This window comes from Onychomys torridus, chromosome 19 (genome assembly GCF_903995425.1).
Source record: "Onychomys torridus chromosome 19, mOncTor1.1, whole genome shotgun sequence".
Lineage (NCBI taxonomy): Eukaryota > Metazoa > Chordata > Mammalia > Rodentia > Cricetidae > Onychomys > Onychomys torridus.
The window spans coordinates 22,666,822-22,685,963 of NC_050461.1; the positions used below are offsets into that span (position 1 = coordinate 22,666,822).

The 19,142-nt window shown below is 36.8% G+C and overlaps 1 protein-coding gene across 1 annotated transcript in view; it reads right to left on the reverse strand.

The window, feature by feature from the left end:
• The window catches only part of Trdn (triadin), a 124,495-nt gene that overhangs the window by 15,935 nt on the left and 89,418 nt on the right, over window positions 1-19,142 (reverse strand). The window contains exon 5 of the mRNA XM_036169278.1: window positions 17,548-17,607. Within this exon, the coding sequence (XP_036025171.1) occupies window positions 17,548-17,607 (60 nt within the window). The remainder of the gene's footprint in view (window positions 1-17,547; window positions 17,608-19,142) is intronic.

A 19,142-nucleotide genomic window follows, 5' to 3' on the forward strand; every position in this document is an offset into this window, starting at 1 on the left:
CAATACCATAATATTTTGTCTGAGGCTGTGAAACTTTTATTCAACAAAGCCCGAGTGGATAACAAATCTTTGTGTTCTACCTATTGCTTAGCATGGTATCTGTCACAAGTAGAAACTATCCACTTAGTTTCTATTTACATATTTATTTATTTAGAAATGTTTCATTGTTCAAGTGATTTGATATTTGATTACAATCCAATCTCATTTGTCAGGAATTTTACCTTAAACTTGGCATTCCGTCTTAACAGAGATTTTTGTAGTACTACAGGACACCAATGTATCCTGTGTGACACTTCTCTCTCTGCTTGTTTTTTGTGTCTTCCATCTTGAATTCCCAAAACTATATGTCCTCATTTTCTATATCCTGCTCTTCAGGCTCTGTTCAAGTGTTTCCTCTGTAAATTTCTATACTATCTATGCTTACTTTGTTGAGTAATTAGACCATCTGTTAATATATATTAATAAGTAATAATATTGCTATTGTTTATAGCTTTTAAGGGAAGCACATCTTTTCAGACCATGTTCATACCAGTATCTGTCATACAGTACACTGTTAATAATATTTTGGAATATATGAAATTCCAATATTTTATAAGCAAAGCTAATATCTTTTTTTGCTTTCTATCTCTGAAAACTTTCATAGCATATTAAAATTTCTTAAATATAACCTAGAAACAGGAACGGGGGAACCCACCTCAGAACATTCAGGAACTGCAATTTTTTTCCCCTTCACACTTAATGGTTATTTTAGGTGCTCCTTAGAAACTAGTTTCATTTAAAAAAAAAAAAAAAAAAAAAAAAAAAAAAAAAACACACACACACACACACACACACACACAAAAAAAAAAAAAAAAAAAAAACCTCACAAAATAAGGTAGGAAATCAGGACTTACATAGACCACAAAGAACTCATTTTTCTTTCTTTGGATCATTGTTAATTAAGCTGACATCCAAAAAGAAATTCTTGGCAAAAAACAAAGCCTCTTTTAAAGTTTCTCTAGGGGGAACCAAGTTTATGAGAGATAAGCTGTGCATTCAGAGCCCCGACTAAAAAGACCCCCGAGGGAACACCTAATCTATAGCTCTGCCTCTGCACCTCAGACAGCTGGCTGTCCATTCCACTAGCAGATTTTCCAATTGACATGTGCACAGGCATAAATGGGAGAACTAATACAAAATCAGAAGAGCAAAGGGGCTGAATTCAGACTCAAATTAGCATATTAACTCCTCATTCTTGTTACCCAGGGGAAAAAGCTGGTTCTTTCAATCAAAATTTTTGATTTACTGACACAGTGGTACATACTGGAATTTCATTATCCCCCTTCAGAATTAACTCCACAATTCAGCTTACTGAAACAGCTGGACCCAGAGTCCCTAGGGAGCTGTTGAAAATGGCAGAAAGCCACCAAAGCTGTTTGGACTGAAACTTCAAACTTCGGCAAGAGCGTGCTCAAATGCCAAGTATTGAAATGACTTTAGACCCTGCAATGCAACAGTCAGTCGCTGGTTTAATAATCACTTTGAAATAAAAATATTATGCTACAGCAACAACAGTGACTAACTTTGCTGATATGTCTCTGCTAAGGACTTATCATCCACATGGAAAACAAAAACCCACCTCCTTGCCATCAACCTAGACTGGCAAGCCATATCTGGGTAAAGGTACATTTAGCCCAGGGCAAAATAAGCTTTTGCACCTGTTAGAGCTTATTTTGATTGCCATTCTTATTGACATGAAACAAAAGAACCCTTTGCTAGGCTCATAATTGAAAGCAAATGGAATCCACCAGTTGGAGTGGCTCTGTGGCTTGGCATCTGAGTTTGGCACAGTTTGCCGTCCCTGCTCTTGTCAAGACTGACCTTTCTCTGACCAGAACATTCAGCTCAGCTCAACTCTGAAACACATTGTCTTCCCTCCCACATGGCTTCTCTCCACCTCTCCCCGAGCAGTGATGTGTACTTCTGCATTGTATCCCAGCATTCACCAGAAAGACTTCCATGTTTTCTGAAGATTTCACAGATCACAGCATGTTGGACCTTCTAGGTCTTAGTAGCTACAGCATGCTCTGAGGGTCGCTTCTCAGAGTTTGTCATCAAAAGTTTTGGTGCAAAACTGCATTAAGTGTAAGTTGCTATAGGCTATTAATTCTCCCATTGACAGATGACAAGAAACTTAACCTTTAAGCTCATTTTTGACTTCAGAACTACTGAACACTACTACTGTGAGCAATGGACATTATAGCCTTTAAAGTAAAAACTTTGAGATACATGTTTTTACTTGATAGAATTTTTGACTTTTATTATAATAAATTTCTTTTTGATATTTCTAGTACTATTATGTATAGGAGATATAAGTAGTCAATAATTTTAAAAAGTTGAATATTCCTAAAGATTCATGTATAACTCATACATGTTTCAATTCCTTAAGGGGTTATTCAATAACAAATGATCCTTCCTGAAAACACATATGAAAATAAAACAGTATATGGGCTGAACAGATTAGATTTAGTAAAATGTATGTGTATACATATACATATGTGCATGCAATTATTAAAAAAAGACACCATGAATTTGAAAGAAAGAGGGATACATGAAAGAGAGGGGTTGAGGGAGAAAGGGTAAGATGAGAAAACTTGTAATTATAATGTCAAAAATTTTTAAAAAGATATTTTTAAAAGATGCAATAAAACATGTCTATTATTTGAGAATTTCATATATGATTACATGACCTTTTGATCAGATTCATTCCCTTTTCCCAATCCTCCCAGGTCTACTCCCAATTCCATACACAGCCAACTTGGGGTCTTCCTTTTTTAGCATATTAAGGTCAGTTAGTACTGCCTATATATTCTAGGGTCATCCAGTATAATTCTTTTTTTAAATAACTATTTAGTATATTAGGTTAGATGCCATCTTCATAAACAACAGCTTACCACACTGAGGACTTTGAATCTCAACATTTTGAACACACACTCGCCGGAGTTTGAATTTTCTGTCTGTATTTGTTACTTTTCTCCTTTTGTAATCAAACACTTGGGCCAAGGCCATTTAGAGAAGGAAGGGCTTATTTTGTGCTTATGATTGAAGAGGGATAAAATTCCATCACCTTTATGATGGGGAAATATGAGAATGAGAACCAAGAATGGTGGCCTCCACAGTTCGAACCTTATACGGTTGTGTTATTATTGTAAAGTGCTATTATGAAATTCAAATATGTAGGCTCCATGCTAATTATCAGTCAGGATGATGGGACTTTAGTCCTATTTCTGGTACTGGGAGGAGACAGGGCATTTTGAGAGTCCAGTAAGGTCATTAACTGGTAACTACTCAATATTGATTTTAAGAGTCCTCAACTTCCTAGAATTACTATCCAGAAAGTGGCTTCATAAATTGTTGCCCTGACATGCAGTTGTCAATCCAAATGGTTCTGTCAGTCACCTTGACAGTAAAACATGACTCAGGAAAGCTGTCTGTTGCTGAGACTTTATAAATATAAACCCTGCTTAAAATTTAAATAGACACCATGGTCTCCCTGACCATTGTCCATTTTCATCTACCCACTGACAGATACTCTACTCTGCATTGACAAGTTGGCCATTTCCTGTTCTCATCCTCTGAGGATGCCACATATACTCTGTAAATAACTCTGCCTGTCTTCTACAGCTTCTATGCATCTTTTCTGAATTCTTTTTGTGGAAAATGCAAGAGCCAGAAAGTTAAGTAGAAGCCAGAGAAATACTCCAGTGACAAAAGGATGCAACAAATTCATCTTTAACCCTTTAAAAATAAGTTCTATTTCAGCCACCACTAAAGAAAAATAACAAATATATTATAGGTCAGTGTAGGCAACTATATGTGCAATTCATTTTGAAAATAACTGGTAGAATTTTAATTCTGTTTAATGTAATTCATACATTTAACAAAAATTGTCTTGTCCATTTTTTCTAAGGGAGAATTTATAATTTTAACTTAACATGGTCCGTTTGATAGGTTCTATGTCTTAGAAGCTAGCACTGTAGGTATAAGTCACAATACCCATCCTTCAGTGTCACTACAACTTGCTTTTCCCTGAAGGAAAAAGATGTTGAACGCATTATTAAATACATAAATATGTATTGGTCATTTACATTCCTCCAGTTGATACCTGTTTAATTCACTAACTCATTTATTGATGAGATAATTTAATTGGAGTACTTAGTTTGGGACATTCTTATAGATTCTTGACAGTAATTCTAGGACATGTACAGTTGTAAAATATTTTGTCCTATTTTATAGGCTTTATTTTCACTTTGCTGAATATTAGTTTCAGTGTGCAAAATCTTTCTGACTTCCCAAAATCCCATTTGCCAGTTTTTGCTTTGTTTTCTAAGTAACTTGAATCCCATTCAGAAAGTCTGTGTCTGTGCTTATGTCTTCAAGGGTTTTGACTAAGTTTTCTTGTAGCGTTGTCAGAGTTTCAGGTCTAAGATTAAGGCCTGGTATATTTGGAGTTGATGTTGGTGTAGTGAGAAAGATACAGTGTAATGTCATTGTTTATATATGGAAATATAGTTTATTTAGCATCTTTTTCTGAAGAACTGTCTTCTTTCCAATGTATATTTTATACACCATTGTCAACTTAGGTTAATTTCTGGGTATTCTGTTCTGTGGATTGGTCTATGTGTCTATTATTTTTGTCTATACCACATAGATTTTGATATTATGACTTTGTAACTTAATCTGAGATGCCTCCAGCATTGCTATTTCTGCTTAGGATTGCTTTGACTAATCAAGATCATTTGTGATTTTATATGAATCATAGGATTTTTCCTTTGAGCTCTGTAAAGAATGTCATTGGAATTTTGATGGAAAATGCATTTTTTTTATGACACTATTTGTGTGAGTATAAGAAGTCTTTAATCTCCTGTTGTCTTCAGTTCTTTAGTGTCTTGAAATTTTCCTTACAGAGGTCTTTCAACTCCTTGGTGAAATTTAGTTCTAAGTATTTTTTTTTTTCTGAAGTTTCGTGAATGGGATTTTTTCTCTCTAATTTCTTTTAACACAAACTCATTATTTGCATCTGGAAAAGCTACTGATTTATATGCTAATTTCCTCTCCTGATACTTAGCTGAACCTGTTGCCATGCCTTTCTCCTCTTGATTGACTGTAGACTCTAACTATGAGCCAAAATAAACTCTCCTTTCATTTATCTGCTGTTGTCACACATTTTTTTCACAGCTATGGGGAAATATTGGATGTACACTTTTAAAAGAATCATAAATATAGAGGTGGCATGGAGCTGCAGGTAACTCACTGACATATTTCAAAGCCCCTCAGTCTGTGGTCACATGGCTATCAAGTAGTGTCCAACACTATAGACAGTGTATTTTTATTTATTTATTTATTTTTATTTTTATTTTCATTTTTTTTTTTTTTTTTTTTGTGGATTGGGAGACTGGTCAATTTCTGTTGTCAGATGGGTTCCTTGCTCCATGTACATAAAGGATATTCTTTCTCTTGAAACACTCATGAGCTGCCGGTTCAAGACTGCTTTCTTCATCTCCATCTGCATGAGTGTGTATTCATGCTTTTTAGCTTGACAAGTACCTATTATAAAATTTTGGCCTTTACATAAAAGCTGTTTTTCAAGACCATTGTGACCTACGAAAATTTTCATTACAAACTGTCACCCTCATATGGAAAGAGAAGTCTTTGTACAAACTTGTGTTAAATCTTACTGCTCAGAACCTATAACTATTCTATTGTGGTGAACTCATTCCACGAATTCATGAAAGGCCATTTACATGACCGATATTTGAGGTAATAACATTTAGTAATCCAGGGAGAGGTATGTGATGGTTGTGTTTCTTCTAAGCAAATGTAATGTTCCATTGTATTACTTACTACACAAACTCAATACAAGGTCACAAGAACATACATTATTCTCATTGTAATTACAAAATAAATTCCTACTATTTTAAGAGGAAATATTACCAAGGTTAATTTAGTTTAAAGGCAAGTATTAACAAACATGTCACAGCTTATTCTTAAAGCCATAACCATTATATATTACTAGGCTTACTCTTTATTTTTTTGTTGACAATAAGTCTCTTTATTTATTTTATTTTTTTTATTATGTGTTTTAATTTTAAACATCAGCCATGGGTCCCCCTGTCCTCCCCCCTCCCGCCCCCACCTCCACCTTCCCCCCAGGCCCTCCCCTCCATTCCCATGTCCTATAGGAACAAGACACCCCTGGGGATTCATTTAAACCTGGTGGATTCAGTACAGACAGGTCCAGTCCCCTCCTTCCAGGCTGAGCATGTGTCCCTGTGTAAGCCCAAGGTTCCAAACAGCCAGCTCATGTACTAAGGACAGGTCCTGGTCCCACTGCTTGGGTGCCTCCCAAACAGATCAAGCTATTCAATTGTCTCACTTATCCAGAGTGCCTGATCTAGCGAGGGGCTCCACAGCTGTTGGTTCATAATTCATGTGCTTTCTTTCTATTGGATATTTGTCCCTGTGCTTTTTGCAGTCGTGGTATCAACAATTCACACTCTTGCAGACCCTCCTCTTTCTCGACCATTGGACACCTAGAGCTCCACCTGGGGCCTGGCTAAGGATCTCTGCATCCACTTCCATCAGTTACTGAATGAGAGTTCCAAGACAATTGTTAGGGTGTTTAGTCATCTGATCACCAGACTAGGTCAGATCAGGCTTTCTCTCGACCATTGCCAGCAGTCTACAGAGGATATAACATTGTGGACCTCAGGGGACCTCTCCAGCACTCTGCCTATTCCTGTTCTCATGGGGTCTTCATTTATCATGGTCTGTTATTTCTCGTTCTCCCTTTCTATTCTTGATCCAGCTGGGATCTCCTGCTCCCCTGAGCTTTCTTTCCCTCAAATCTTGCCCTTCATTACTCCCACTGTCGTCCAGGTTGTTCATGTAGATCTCGTCCATTTCTCTGTCACTGGGTGATCCCTGGGCCTTCCCTAGGGTTCCATTTTCTAGGTAGCCACCCTGGAGTTGTATAGCAGTCTAGTCATCTTTGTTTTACATCTAGTATCCTCCTATGAGTGAGTACATACCATGTTTGTGCTTCTGAGTCTGGGTTACTTCACTCAGGATGATTTTTTCTAGATTCATCCATTTGCCTGCAAGCCTCATGAAGTCATTATTTTTCTCTGCTGAGTAGTACTCCATTGTGTATATGTACCATATTTTCTTTATCCATTCTTCAGTTGAAGGCCATCTAAGTTGTTTCCAGGTTCTAGCTATTACAAACAATGCTGATATGACCATAGCTGAGCAAATGCCCTTGTGTTATGATTGAGCATTCCTTGGGTATATGCCCAAGAGTGCTACAGCTGGGTCTTGGAGGAGAGGGATTCCCAATTTTCTAAGGAAGCACCATATTGATTTCCACATTGGCTGTACAAGCTTGCATTCCCACCAGCAGTGGAAGAGAGTTCCCCTTGCTCCACATCCTCTCCAGTATAAGCTGTCTTCTGTGCTTTTGATCTTAGCCATTCTGACAGGTGTAAGGTGGTATCTCAGAGTCATTTTGATTTGCGTTTCCTGGATAATTAGGGATGTTGAGCAATTCCTTAAATGTCTTTCAGCCATTTGAACTTCTTCTGTAGAGAATTCTCTGTTTAGTTCTATAGCCCATTTCTTAATTGGACTGTTGGGCATTTTGATGTCTAATTTCTTGAGTTCTTTATATATTCTGGATATCAGCCCTCAGGCATATGTGGGCTTGATGAAGACCTTTTCCCATTCTGTAGGCTGTTGCTTTGTCTTGTTGACTGTGTCCTTTACTCTACAAAAGCTTCTCAGTTTCAACAAGTCCCATTGATTGATTGGTTCTCTCAGTGTCTGTGCTACTGGTGTTATATTTAGAAAATGATCTCCAGTGGCAATGCATTCAAGAGTACTTTCAACTTTCTCTTCTATCAGGTTCAGAGTAACTGGATTTATGTTGAGGTCTTTGATCCACTTGGACTTAAGTTTTCTGCATGGTGACAGATATGGATCTATTTGCAGCCTTCTACACATTGACATCCAGTTATGCCAGCACCATTTGTTGAAGATGCTTTCACATTTCCATTGTACATTTTTGGCTTCATTGTCAAAAATTATATGTTCATAGGTGTGCGGGTTAATGTCAGGGTCTTCACTTCAATTCCATTGGTCTTCATGTTGGTTTTTATGCCAGTACCAAGCTGTTTTTATTATGGTAGCTCTATAGTAGAGCTTGAGGTCAGGGATTGTGATGCCTCCAGAGGTAGTTTTATTGTACAGGATTCTTTTGGCTATCCTGGGTTTTTTGTTTTTCCATATGAAGTTGAATATTATTATTCCCAGATCTGTGAAGAATTTGTGTTGGTAATTTGATGGGGATTGCATTGAATCTGTAGATGGCTTTTGGTAAGATTGCCATTTTTACTATATTAATCCTGCCTATCCATGAGCATGGGAGATCTTTCCATTTTATGTCATCTTCTTCAATTTCTTTTTTCAGGGACTAAAATTTCTTGTCATAGAGGTCCTTCACATGCTTAGTTAGAGTAACCCCAAGGTATTTTATATCATTTGTGGCTATTGTAAAGGGTGATGTATCTCTGATTTCGTTCTCAGCCTGTTTGTCTATTGTATATAGGAGGGCTACTGATTTTTTTGAGTTGATCTTGTATCCTGCTCTGTTGCTGAAGGTTTTTATTAGCTGTATCAGTTCCTTGGTTAAATTTTTGGGGTCACTCATGTATATTATCATGTCATCTGCAAATAGGGAGAGCTTGACTTCTTCCTTTCCAATTTGTATCCGCTTAATCTCTTTATGTTTTCTTATAGCTCTGGCTAGAACTTCAACTACTATATTGAATAAGTATGGGGAGAGGGGACAGCCTTGCCTTGTTCCTGAGTTTAGTGGTATTGTTTTGAGTTTCTCTCCATTTAATTTGATGTTGGCTGTTGGTTTGCTGTGTATTGCCTTTATTATGTTTAGGTATGTTCCCTGTATTCCTGATTGCTCCAAGACCTTTATCACGAAAGGGTGTTGGATTTTGTCAAATGCCTTTTCTGCATCTAGTGAGATGATCATGTGGTTTTTTTTCTTTGAGTTTGTTTATATGGTGTATTACATTGACAGACTTTTGTATGTTGAACCACCCTTGCATCCTTGGGAGGAAGCCTACTTGATCATGGTCAACAATTGTTTTGATGTGTTCTTGGAGTATGTTTGCCAGAATTTTATTGATTATCTTTGCATTAATGTTAATGAGGGAGATTGGTCTGTAGTTCTCTTGCTTTGTTGCATCCTTGTTTGTTTTAGGAATCAGGGTAATTGTAGCCTCATAGGAGTTTGGTAATATACCTTCTGCTTCTATTGTGTGGAACAATTTAAAGAGTATTGGTATTAAGTCATCTTTGAAGATCTGGTAGAATTCTGCAGGGAAACCATCTGGTCCAGGGCTTTTTTTGGTTGGGAGACTTTTAATGACTGATTCTATTTCCTTAGGGGTTATTGGACTATTTAAATGGTTTATCTGGTCTTGATTTAACTTAGGTGTGTGGTACGAATCCAGAAAATTATCCATTTCTTTTAGATTTTCCAGTTTTGTGGAATAGAGGTTTTTTGAAGTATGACCTGATGATTCTCTGGATTTCCTCATTGTCTGTTGTTATGTCCCCCTTTTCATTTCTGATTTTGTTAATTTGGATGCTCTCTCTCTGTCTTTTGGTTAGATTTGGTAAGGGCTTCTCTATCTTGTTGATCTTCTCAAAGAACCAACTCTTTGTTTCATTAATCCTTTGTATTGTTCTATTTCTATTTTATTGATTTCAGCTCTCAATTTGATAATTTCCTGTCATCTGTTCCTCCTGGGAGACTTTGCTTCTTCTTGTTCAAGTTCTTTCACATGTGCTGTCAAGTCACTAGCATGAGATTTCTCCAGCTTCTCTATGTGGGCATTCAGTGCTATGAATTTCCTTCTTAGCATTGCTTTCATAGTATCATAAGTTTGCGTATGTGGTGTATTCATTTTCATTGATCTCTAGGAAGTCTTAATTTCTTTCTTTTTTTCTTCCTTAACCCATTGGTGGTTCAGTTGAGCATTATTCAGTTTCCATGAGGTTGAAGGATTTCTGTAGTTTTTTCTGTTGTTGAAATCTAACTTTAAACCATGGTGGTCTGATAGAACACAGGAGGTTATTCCAATTGTTTTGTATCTGTTGAGATTTGCTTTGTGGCCAAGTATGTGGTCAATTTTAGAGAAGGTTCCATGGGGTGCTGAGAAGAAGGTATATTCTTTTTTATTCGGGTGGAATGTTCTGTAGATATCGATTAAGTCCTTTTGTGCCATAATATCAGTTAAGTCCATTATGTCTCTGTTAAATTTCAATTTGGCCGATCTGTCCAGATGTGAAAGTGGGGTGTTGAAGTCTCCCACTATGAATGTGTGGGGTTTTATATGTGATTTGACCTTTAGTAATGTTTCTTTTACATATGTGGGTGCCCTTTTGTTTGGGGCATAAATGTTCAGAATTGAGACTTCATCTTGGTGGATCTTTCCTGTGATGAGTATGTAATGTCCTTCATCATCTCTTTTGATTGATTTTAGTTTGAAGTCTATTTTGCTGGATATTAGGATGGCTACACCAGCTTGCTTCTTAAGATCATTTGACTGGAAAGTCTTTTCCCAGCCTTTTATTCTTAGGCGGTGTCTGTCTTTGAATTTGAGGTGTGTTTCTTGTATGCAGCAGAAAGATGGGTCCTGTTTTCATATCCATTCTGTTAGTCTGTGTCTTTTTATAAGTGAATTAAATCCATTGATACTAAGGGATATTAATGACCAGTGATTGTTCGTTCCTGTTGTTATTTTTATTTTTTGGTGGTAGTGTGTGTGTCCTTCTCTTCTTTGGGGTTTACTGCTGTAGTGTTATCTATTGCCTGTGTTTTCATGGGTGTATCTGCCTTCCTTAGGTTGGAATTTTCCTTCTATTGCTTTCTGTAGGGCTGGGTTTGTGGATGGATAATTGTTGTTTATATCTGTTTTTGTCTTGGAAGGTCTTGTTCACTCCATCTATGACGATTGAAAGTTTTGCTGGGTATATTAGTCTAGGCTGGCATCCATGGTCTCTTAGTGTCTGCATTATATCTGTCCAAGTCCTTCTGGCTTTCAAAGTCTCCATTGAGAAATCGGGTGTTATTCTGATGAGTTTGCCTTTATAAGTCACTTGGCCTTTTTCCTTTGCTGCCCTTAATATTCTTTCTTTATTCTGTACGTTTAGTTGTTTAATTATTATGTGGCGAGGGGACTTTTTTGGGGGGTCTAGTGTGTTTGGTGTTCTATAGGCTTCTTGTATCTTCATAGGCATTTCCTTCTTTAAGTTGGGACAGTTTTCTTCTATGATCTTGTTAAATATATTTTCTGTGCCTTTGAGTTGGTATTCTTCTCCTTCCTCTATCCCTATTATTCGTAGGTTTGGTCTTTTCATGGTGTCCCAAATTTCTTGGACATTTTGGGTCATGACTTTGTTAGTTTTAGTGTTTTCTTTGACTGATGAATCCATTTCTTCTACCGTATCTTCAACACCAGAGATCCTCTTTTCCATCTCTTGCATTCTGTTGGTTATACTTGCATCTGAAGTTCCTGTTTGTTTACTCAGATTTTCTATTTCCAGCATTCCTTCTGCTAGTTTCTTCTTCATTTTTTCTATTTCCCTCTTCAGGTCTTGGAGTGTTTCCCTTGCTTTTTCATGATTTTATTTCAAGGACTTATTGTTTCCTTCTGCTTTAATTGTCCTTTCCTCTAGTTTTTTATAGCGTTCTTCCCATTTTTTTGTTTGTCTGTTCCTCCACTTTATTTTTGATTTCTTCTATATAAGGCTCTAGCCTCTTCATGATGTTACTTATATGGTTGTTTTCTCTTTCTTCTTCCATTCTGTGATGTTTAGGTCTAGCTGTTGAAGAAGGGCTAGGTTCTGGTGATGCTGTATTGCTCTTTATTTTGTTGTATGTACTTCTGCCTTGATGTCTGCCCATCTCCTCTTGGGTTCGTTCTTGGTCTTATCAGTGTACTTGGTCCAGAAAGAGCTGACAGATTTAGGGAGCCTCTCTCTGGTCCAGATGGAAGCTCTGGTCCAGATGGGAGCGCTGGTCCAGATGAGAGTGCTGGCCAGATAGGAGCTGGGGGGTTGGACTCTGAGTCTTGTGAAGTCCCTGGGGTCTCCTTATTTTGTTCAGATGGGAGCTCCTCTTGTCCAGATGGGAGTTCCTCTGGTCTCTGGTCCAGATGGGAGTTCCAGGGCAGGATTGAAGCTGGGGGCTTGTCTCTGATTCTTAGGAAGTGGCTGGGGTCTCTGGCAGATGGGTCTGGGGGCAGGGTGTGGAGACTGCAGGGTCTGCCTGCAGTCTTGGAAAAGGGGAGCCTTCCCAAAGGGCCAGCTGTTTGGCTGGAAACTGGGGCCAAGTTGGTCAGGTCCTCCTGGGATGGCCTGTGTCCAGTGGTGGGACCCAGGGGCTGTTGCCTCTCTGGCTATAACCCCAGGCACTCACCTCTAGGCTTACTCTTTAATTCCAAGAAACTGTCCTATTCTCCCCCCAATTATAAGCTTCAAAATAAACAAAGGGTCAAAACAAAAGATTTAACATGTTATAAATTTAAAACTTCTAGCATAAAAAACTATAAAAATTATCTTATTTTCTATGCATAATAGTCAGAATTGAAATTGATTATGTGACTCTTTAATATAAATCACTTAAACTATTTTAATGGATTTGTGTTAGAAATCTGCATTTTCTGGCATTACATGTTATTTACTTTTCTGTTTCTTTGATGAGTAAATATTCTAAGCATAAAGTTATCATGTATTACTAAAGTCTCCTTATGAGTCAGAAGTTTTTAATTTTGTTTTGTTTTTATAAAGTTAGGGACAGAAAGGAAACAGAAGGAAGGGAAGGAAAGAGGAAAAAGAGAAAAATAAAAGAAAGTAAAAAAGTGTATAATCTGGTTTTCATTCCCACCAAAGCTTATCTCTCCACACAATTCCTCAGCTCTAGTATATTCTATCTTTTTAAACTAAGATATTTGTTTATAATGGTCACAGGTAACCACATCTTAAGGTATTGCAAACTATTCTATAAGGGTTACAGTCATTTTAATGACAATGTTAACCATAACTAGCCCTCACATTCACCCACAGCCAAACCAGAATGTGACTTTGAGACCATTTCATTTATCTACATATATCAACAGGTCTAAAAGTGTTCATAAGACTGTAGTTATAAGACTCATTGTCAGTATACTATTGAGGAACAAAAACTAGACATTATTTAATCCTAATTACAGATAGGAAACTGAAAGCAAATGAAATATTCCATTCATGTTCCCACAGGGGAGAAAAAGTGGATTAAAATACTCAAGTATCGTTGGGCTCTGTCTTACTATGTATGTATATGTGTACTTATCTGTCTGTCTCTCTATTTCTCTATCCATCTATCTATCTATAATTTATCTATGCATCTATATATCTATGTATCTATCTATCTACCAGTCTATCTATGTATCATCTATTTATCTAACAACTATCTATATATTCATCTATCTACCTACCTATCATCTATAATCTATCTATCTACTTACCTTTCTGCCTATCTATAGATTATCTATCATCTATCTGTCTCTCTGTCTATCTCTTCCTCTCTCAGAATTATTTGTTTTACTCAGATACATTTGGTCTCCTCAAGATCATCTATTTATCTAACAACTATCTATATATTCATCTATCTACCTACCTATCATCTATAATCTATCTATCTACTTACCTTTCTGCCTATCTATAGATTATCTATCATCTATCTGTCTGTCTGTCTATCTCTTCCTCTCTCAGAATTATTTGTTTTACTCAGATACATTTGGTCTCCTCAAGATATAAATTCAGATGACTAATCTCCAGCACAGGCTTTGAGAAATTTATTTTAAACTTCAGCCAAATCCACTCTTTTAATTACAGGAGACTCAGTGGTTTAATAAACCCTCTCCACAGCCCACTGCTTAAAGACTTTGATAGCAGGATTTGGGGAGCTAGGTCCAAAATGCAAATGTTTCCATTAGCATCACCATACTCACTCTAGCAGACTTGCTGCTAAATTACAAAGGAGTCTGCAAAATAAAGCTGTGGAGATGCAGACCAAGTGGAACCAGAGGAGTTTCTCTTTAAATTAAGGCAGAGAGAATTAGCCAGTTCAGTTATGCTTCCCCTAGTCAATCCGTGCCTAGAAGCAGTGTCCAATTTTCCTGGACAGAAGAGTTAAAAACCAAAAAAGGATCATAGGCAGTAAGAAGACATTAGCCCCTAAATACAAGCATAGACAAATCTCAAATAAATGAGTGTCAATGCTTTATTGTATAAATTTTGACTGAACAATCTCGAATTTAAAAATTATGGCCACATATTTAATATCTAAAGGATTATCTGGACACATCAAACAAATATAAGTAAATAAATTATGGTAGGTAGTTTCAATGTAATTGGTTCCCATAATCTCATAGGGAGTGGCACTATTAGAGGTATGGCCTTGTTGAAGTAGGTATGGCCTTGTTAGAGGAACTGTATCACTGTGGCGGTGGGCTTTGAGGTTTCCTATGCTCGCAATACTGCCCAGTGTTTCAGTAGACTTCCTGTTTCCTGCAAGATACAGAACTCTCAACTACCTTTCAAGCACCATGTCGTCTGTACAACACCATGCTCCCCACTAAGATGATAATGGACTTAACCTCTGTAACTGTGTGCAAGCCACCCCAATTAAATGTTATCATTTATAGGAGTTGTAATAGTCATGGTATCTCTTCACAGCAATGAGAACCCTAACTAAGACAGAAGTTGATAGCATGAGTGGGTTATTGTTGTGTTAGGCCTGACCATGTTTTTGTTTGGAGTAATATGGACTTTGGGAGCTAGGGTTAGGAAAGCAGTGGAATGCTTTAAGTACTACTTAATGGGCCATACTAGTAGGAGCATGAAAAACAGTGGTGCTGAGTGTGATTTGATGAACTGTGGGCATCAAGAGGTTTCAGTGGAGGAAAATGTTAGTATGTGGCTTAGAGACTGGTCTTGTGATATTTTGGTGAAGGAATTGGCTGCATTTTACCCTGTCCAAAGAATCTGAGTGAGACTAAAGTGAAGAGTTTTGGATTAATTCCATTAGCAGAGGAAATCTTAAAACAGCCTAGGATAGACTCTGTTTTGTAGTTATTAGCGTTAAATCTGATGAAGATTTATAATGAAAGGGAACAGGCTGAGCAAGGAAAAATGAGAAGAAAAAGAACACCACAAAGTGGAGTGGAGCTAAGTCCTATGTTCAAGGAGATAAAGGGACTAAAAACTGGAATAACGGGAGTGGTGACCCCAGAGTAAGATCCCACCTGGCTAAGTTTCTAACCTGTGAAAAAGAACTAAAGAAAAGTTTAGAGCCAGGTGTGGTGGTGTATGTCTTTAATCCAAGCTCTGGGAAGGCAGAGGCTGGCAGATCCCTGAGATTGAGCCCAGCCTGATTTATAGAGCAGGTTCAAGGACAGCTTAGTTCAGACAGTGAAAATAACAATTAAAAACAGAAAGCTGGTGAAGCTATAATTGAATGAAGGGGCCATGTTGGAGCCCCAGCAAGCTGCTAAACTTGGCAGCTTTGGCCATGTGGTTCTGACTTTAGAGTTAAGGATAAAAGAAATGGGTTAGGGGATTTTCCTCCATGCTTAAGGAAAGCTGCTGAGGCCAGACATGTGTCAGGAGTGTCCCTGAATGGAGGCTTATAAAGGCCATAGTGTGAAGCTGTGAAGTTGAAGCCTGGATTGCATTGGAGACCCCAAGAGTTTAGAAATTCCAGAGTCATAGAAAACCTATGAGGAGAGGTCCTAACAGGGAATGAAACTAGCCCAAGAGAAATAAGTGTGTTTCAGTCAACAAAGCTAAACAGAGTTGGAGATCTGAAAAGCATGTTGATGTCAGACATGGAGATCCAGACTTTGGTGTTTGCTCAGATAGTTTTCCATTTCACTTTGGTCCAGTATGCTCACAATGCTCCCTTCCCTACATTTTGGAATAATAATGTACATTCTGTGCCATTATATTTTGGAATTATGTGATCTGCTTTTTGATTTTGATTTTCAAGAGATTATAATTAAGAAATTGTGTGATCTCAGAAGAGACTATGAACTTTAGACTTTTAAACATTGTTAAGACTGTGATAGACAATGTGAAATTTTGAAGTTGGACCAAACGTATTTTGTATTATGATATTGTTACAAGTTTATGGGGACCAGGGAATGAATGTGATAATTTCAATGTTATTGGGCCCCATAATCTCATAGGGAGATTAAGACATAACATATATTTATAATTTAGACATCTTAACATAGATAAACATGCTATTGTAAGCTAATAAGGGCTCCTAGTGTTTAAAATCTTAAATGTTTTCCAATATGCTACATGTGACAGCTAATTTTTACATTAGGTAGTTTTTAATATAATAAATATATAACTACATTTGCTTTGTTTAATCTTGCATATGGGATGTTTAGGTAATTGGAATTCAGATTTCTACAGATGCTATATATGCAAGCATTCTTCTACTTGGCAACATACCCACCTTTTCCAACAATTAATTTTTATTTCAGGGAAATTATTTTATTATTTTTCTCTGTATCCTATAAGTATGACAATGGAAAGAATTTTTTTAACCCTTAGAACATCCAAAATTATATATAACTGCCCATGTGCAAAACATGGTGATGTTGAGAAATTTGTCCCTGTTGCATGCCATTGCTGGCTATAAGTTTATTTAAAGTCTCGTGGCTTCATAGATTCCCCCAGAAAAGTAACACTCATCAAATGAGCAAGGAAGTATTGGCCCTTACTGAAGTGCTTCTGTTGCATGGTCATAGTCTTGGATTCAGACTGGAAGAACAGACTATTAATTTTCATGTTGTCACAGTCTATCTACCCCTTGAGGTTGTGAAGAGAGCATGGGGCCAGGGTATTCCAGTGACATAAACTAAGAATTCTACACATCTGATCCAATGATTATGAAAGCATGTCAAATTCATGCTTAAAATGTGAACTCTGAATCATTATAGGAAATGATAAAAAGAAAAAAAATGTATGTTAAGTAAAATAATATACTGGTATTTATTAAGGAAAAAACATTAAAAGTAAATATTTCCACCAATATTGAAGTTGGTTTGATTTCTATCATTGAACGTTACTCAGACACTCATATCTGGAATTTAACTGGAGAAGAAAGAATAGATGCACCTAATATCAAAAAGTTTAAAGTAAAAATTCTTAAACATAAAAATATTTTTGCTTCCATATGAATGTACCAAAAAAATGGGTACCTCTTCAAAAGGAGAGTGAAGAGGAGGAAGTGGTGGGGAGAAGAAGGTGGAGGAGGAGAAGGGGGAGAAAAACGAGGAAGTGGGGAGGAGGAGGAGAAGGAAAAGGAAGAGGAGCAGGAGGAGGAGACACAGGAGTAGCAGCAGTACCAGTATAAAATGAAACTTATACCTTTAGTTTGTATTTTCTTCTCAGGTTTCTCCTGCTTTTCAGCCTTTTCTTTGTGTATTTCTATAGAAACAAAGAATATATAGTTTTAAAACTTGAAAAAGTATACAATATAAACCCTACCAGTGACCTAAACTTTTAAATTCCATAACAAAACATGAAATTATCTAATGAGCTTGCGTTAATCCCAAAGATGGAAGGAGAAAGACCACTGACCCAAATCATCTCGGCCAAATAAATTAAAGCAAGCTTTTTTTACTCATGTACATGGACTACCTCCCCTTAAGGTGGGGTTTAAAAGGCCAGTACTGGAAGTGAGGAAAACTTTTTTTTTTTTTTTTTTTTTTTTTTTTGTATAGCTTAGGGGTAGGGAGTTTCTAAATGAGAGATTTGACAGTCAAAATAGCCAGGGTTACAGCAGCAGAACATAAGCTACCAAGTTAGTCATAATGACCTCTTGAAAAAAGACATGGTTACAAGGTGGTCACAAGGCGATCAAAGTAGCAAGAGGTCATAACATCCTTTTGAGACAAATGTAGTGGTGCAAGATGGTTTTGAAACAAAGGCATGATTGTCATTTCCCAGAACAGGCAGGGATAAGCCTAGCTTGTCTTTACCATAAGACGACTTTCAAGGCCATGATGGAGGCAGGCTGATCCATCACTTGCTGTAGTCTGAAAGATGTTTGTTAGTAATTACCACATAAAATTATTTCTTTATGGTAATATAGGACAAACTAGAATCGTCTCAAAATCAGTCATTTTAAAAAGTGAGAATTTACACTGACAAAGATACCTGTCACCGTTTCCAGAAAATGATCACAAACTCTGTCCTTAACTTTACTCTCAATGTAAACTGAGAATCTTTAGTATGAATTTCATTTAGATATTAATGAAGACTTAGTTTTTTTCATGTTTAATTAAGAATTTATGATGTGAACCATAGCCATTAACAGAAAGTATATCCTAGAGTTGTTGATGCCAAAATACGTTTATAAGTGGCATCTGACATTGTATTTAAGCAACAATTATGACAATCATATATAGTACATTTCATAGTTAGCTGCATTTTTTAAATATGAGATTTTCACGAGTTTATTCAATTTGCAGGCAGCTTCATTATAAAATATAATAATATATATGTATATACATTGCAAAGCCTTAGGAAATGAGGTTAATTCTAAATTCACAGTGAATTTGGAAAAAAAGTAAATTTGACATGAAGATCTGAAAATTGTTATTGCTATTTCCAAAAGATTACTCATCCTTAGATGTCATGTGCTTTCTTTAAGAAGGCCCATGATGTTTATTTGTTTAATTTGGTTTTTGGCAGCTGGTCAGACATGACAGTAATTAATGTACATATTTAAAATTCCTATCTGTTATTTGGTATTTTCTTTTTTATATTTTAGAAGTCTACTATATCCAGACAAGCCATGCAAAAACTTTCAATATCCTGTAAAAAGACAGCGAATGATATTCATTCCTCTTCTAACCAGATACGCACACCTGTGAAGGTCTTCCCTCAATTTCTACCTTTAATCCATCATTTTAATATGCACAATGCCATTTGTCCACCCTCATCTCATTGTGACTTTG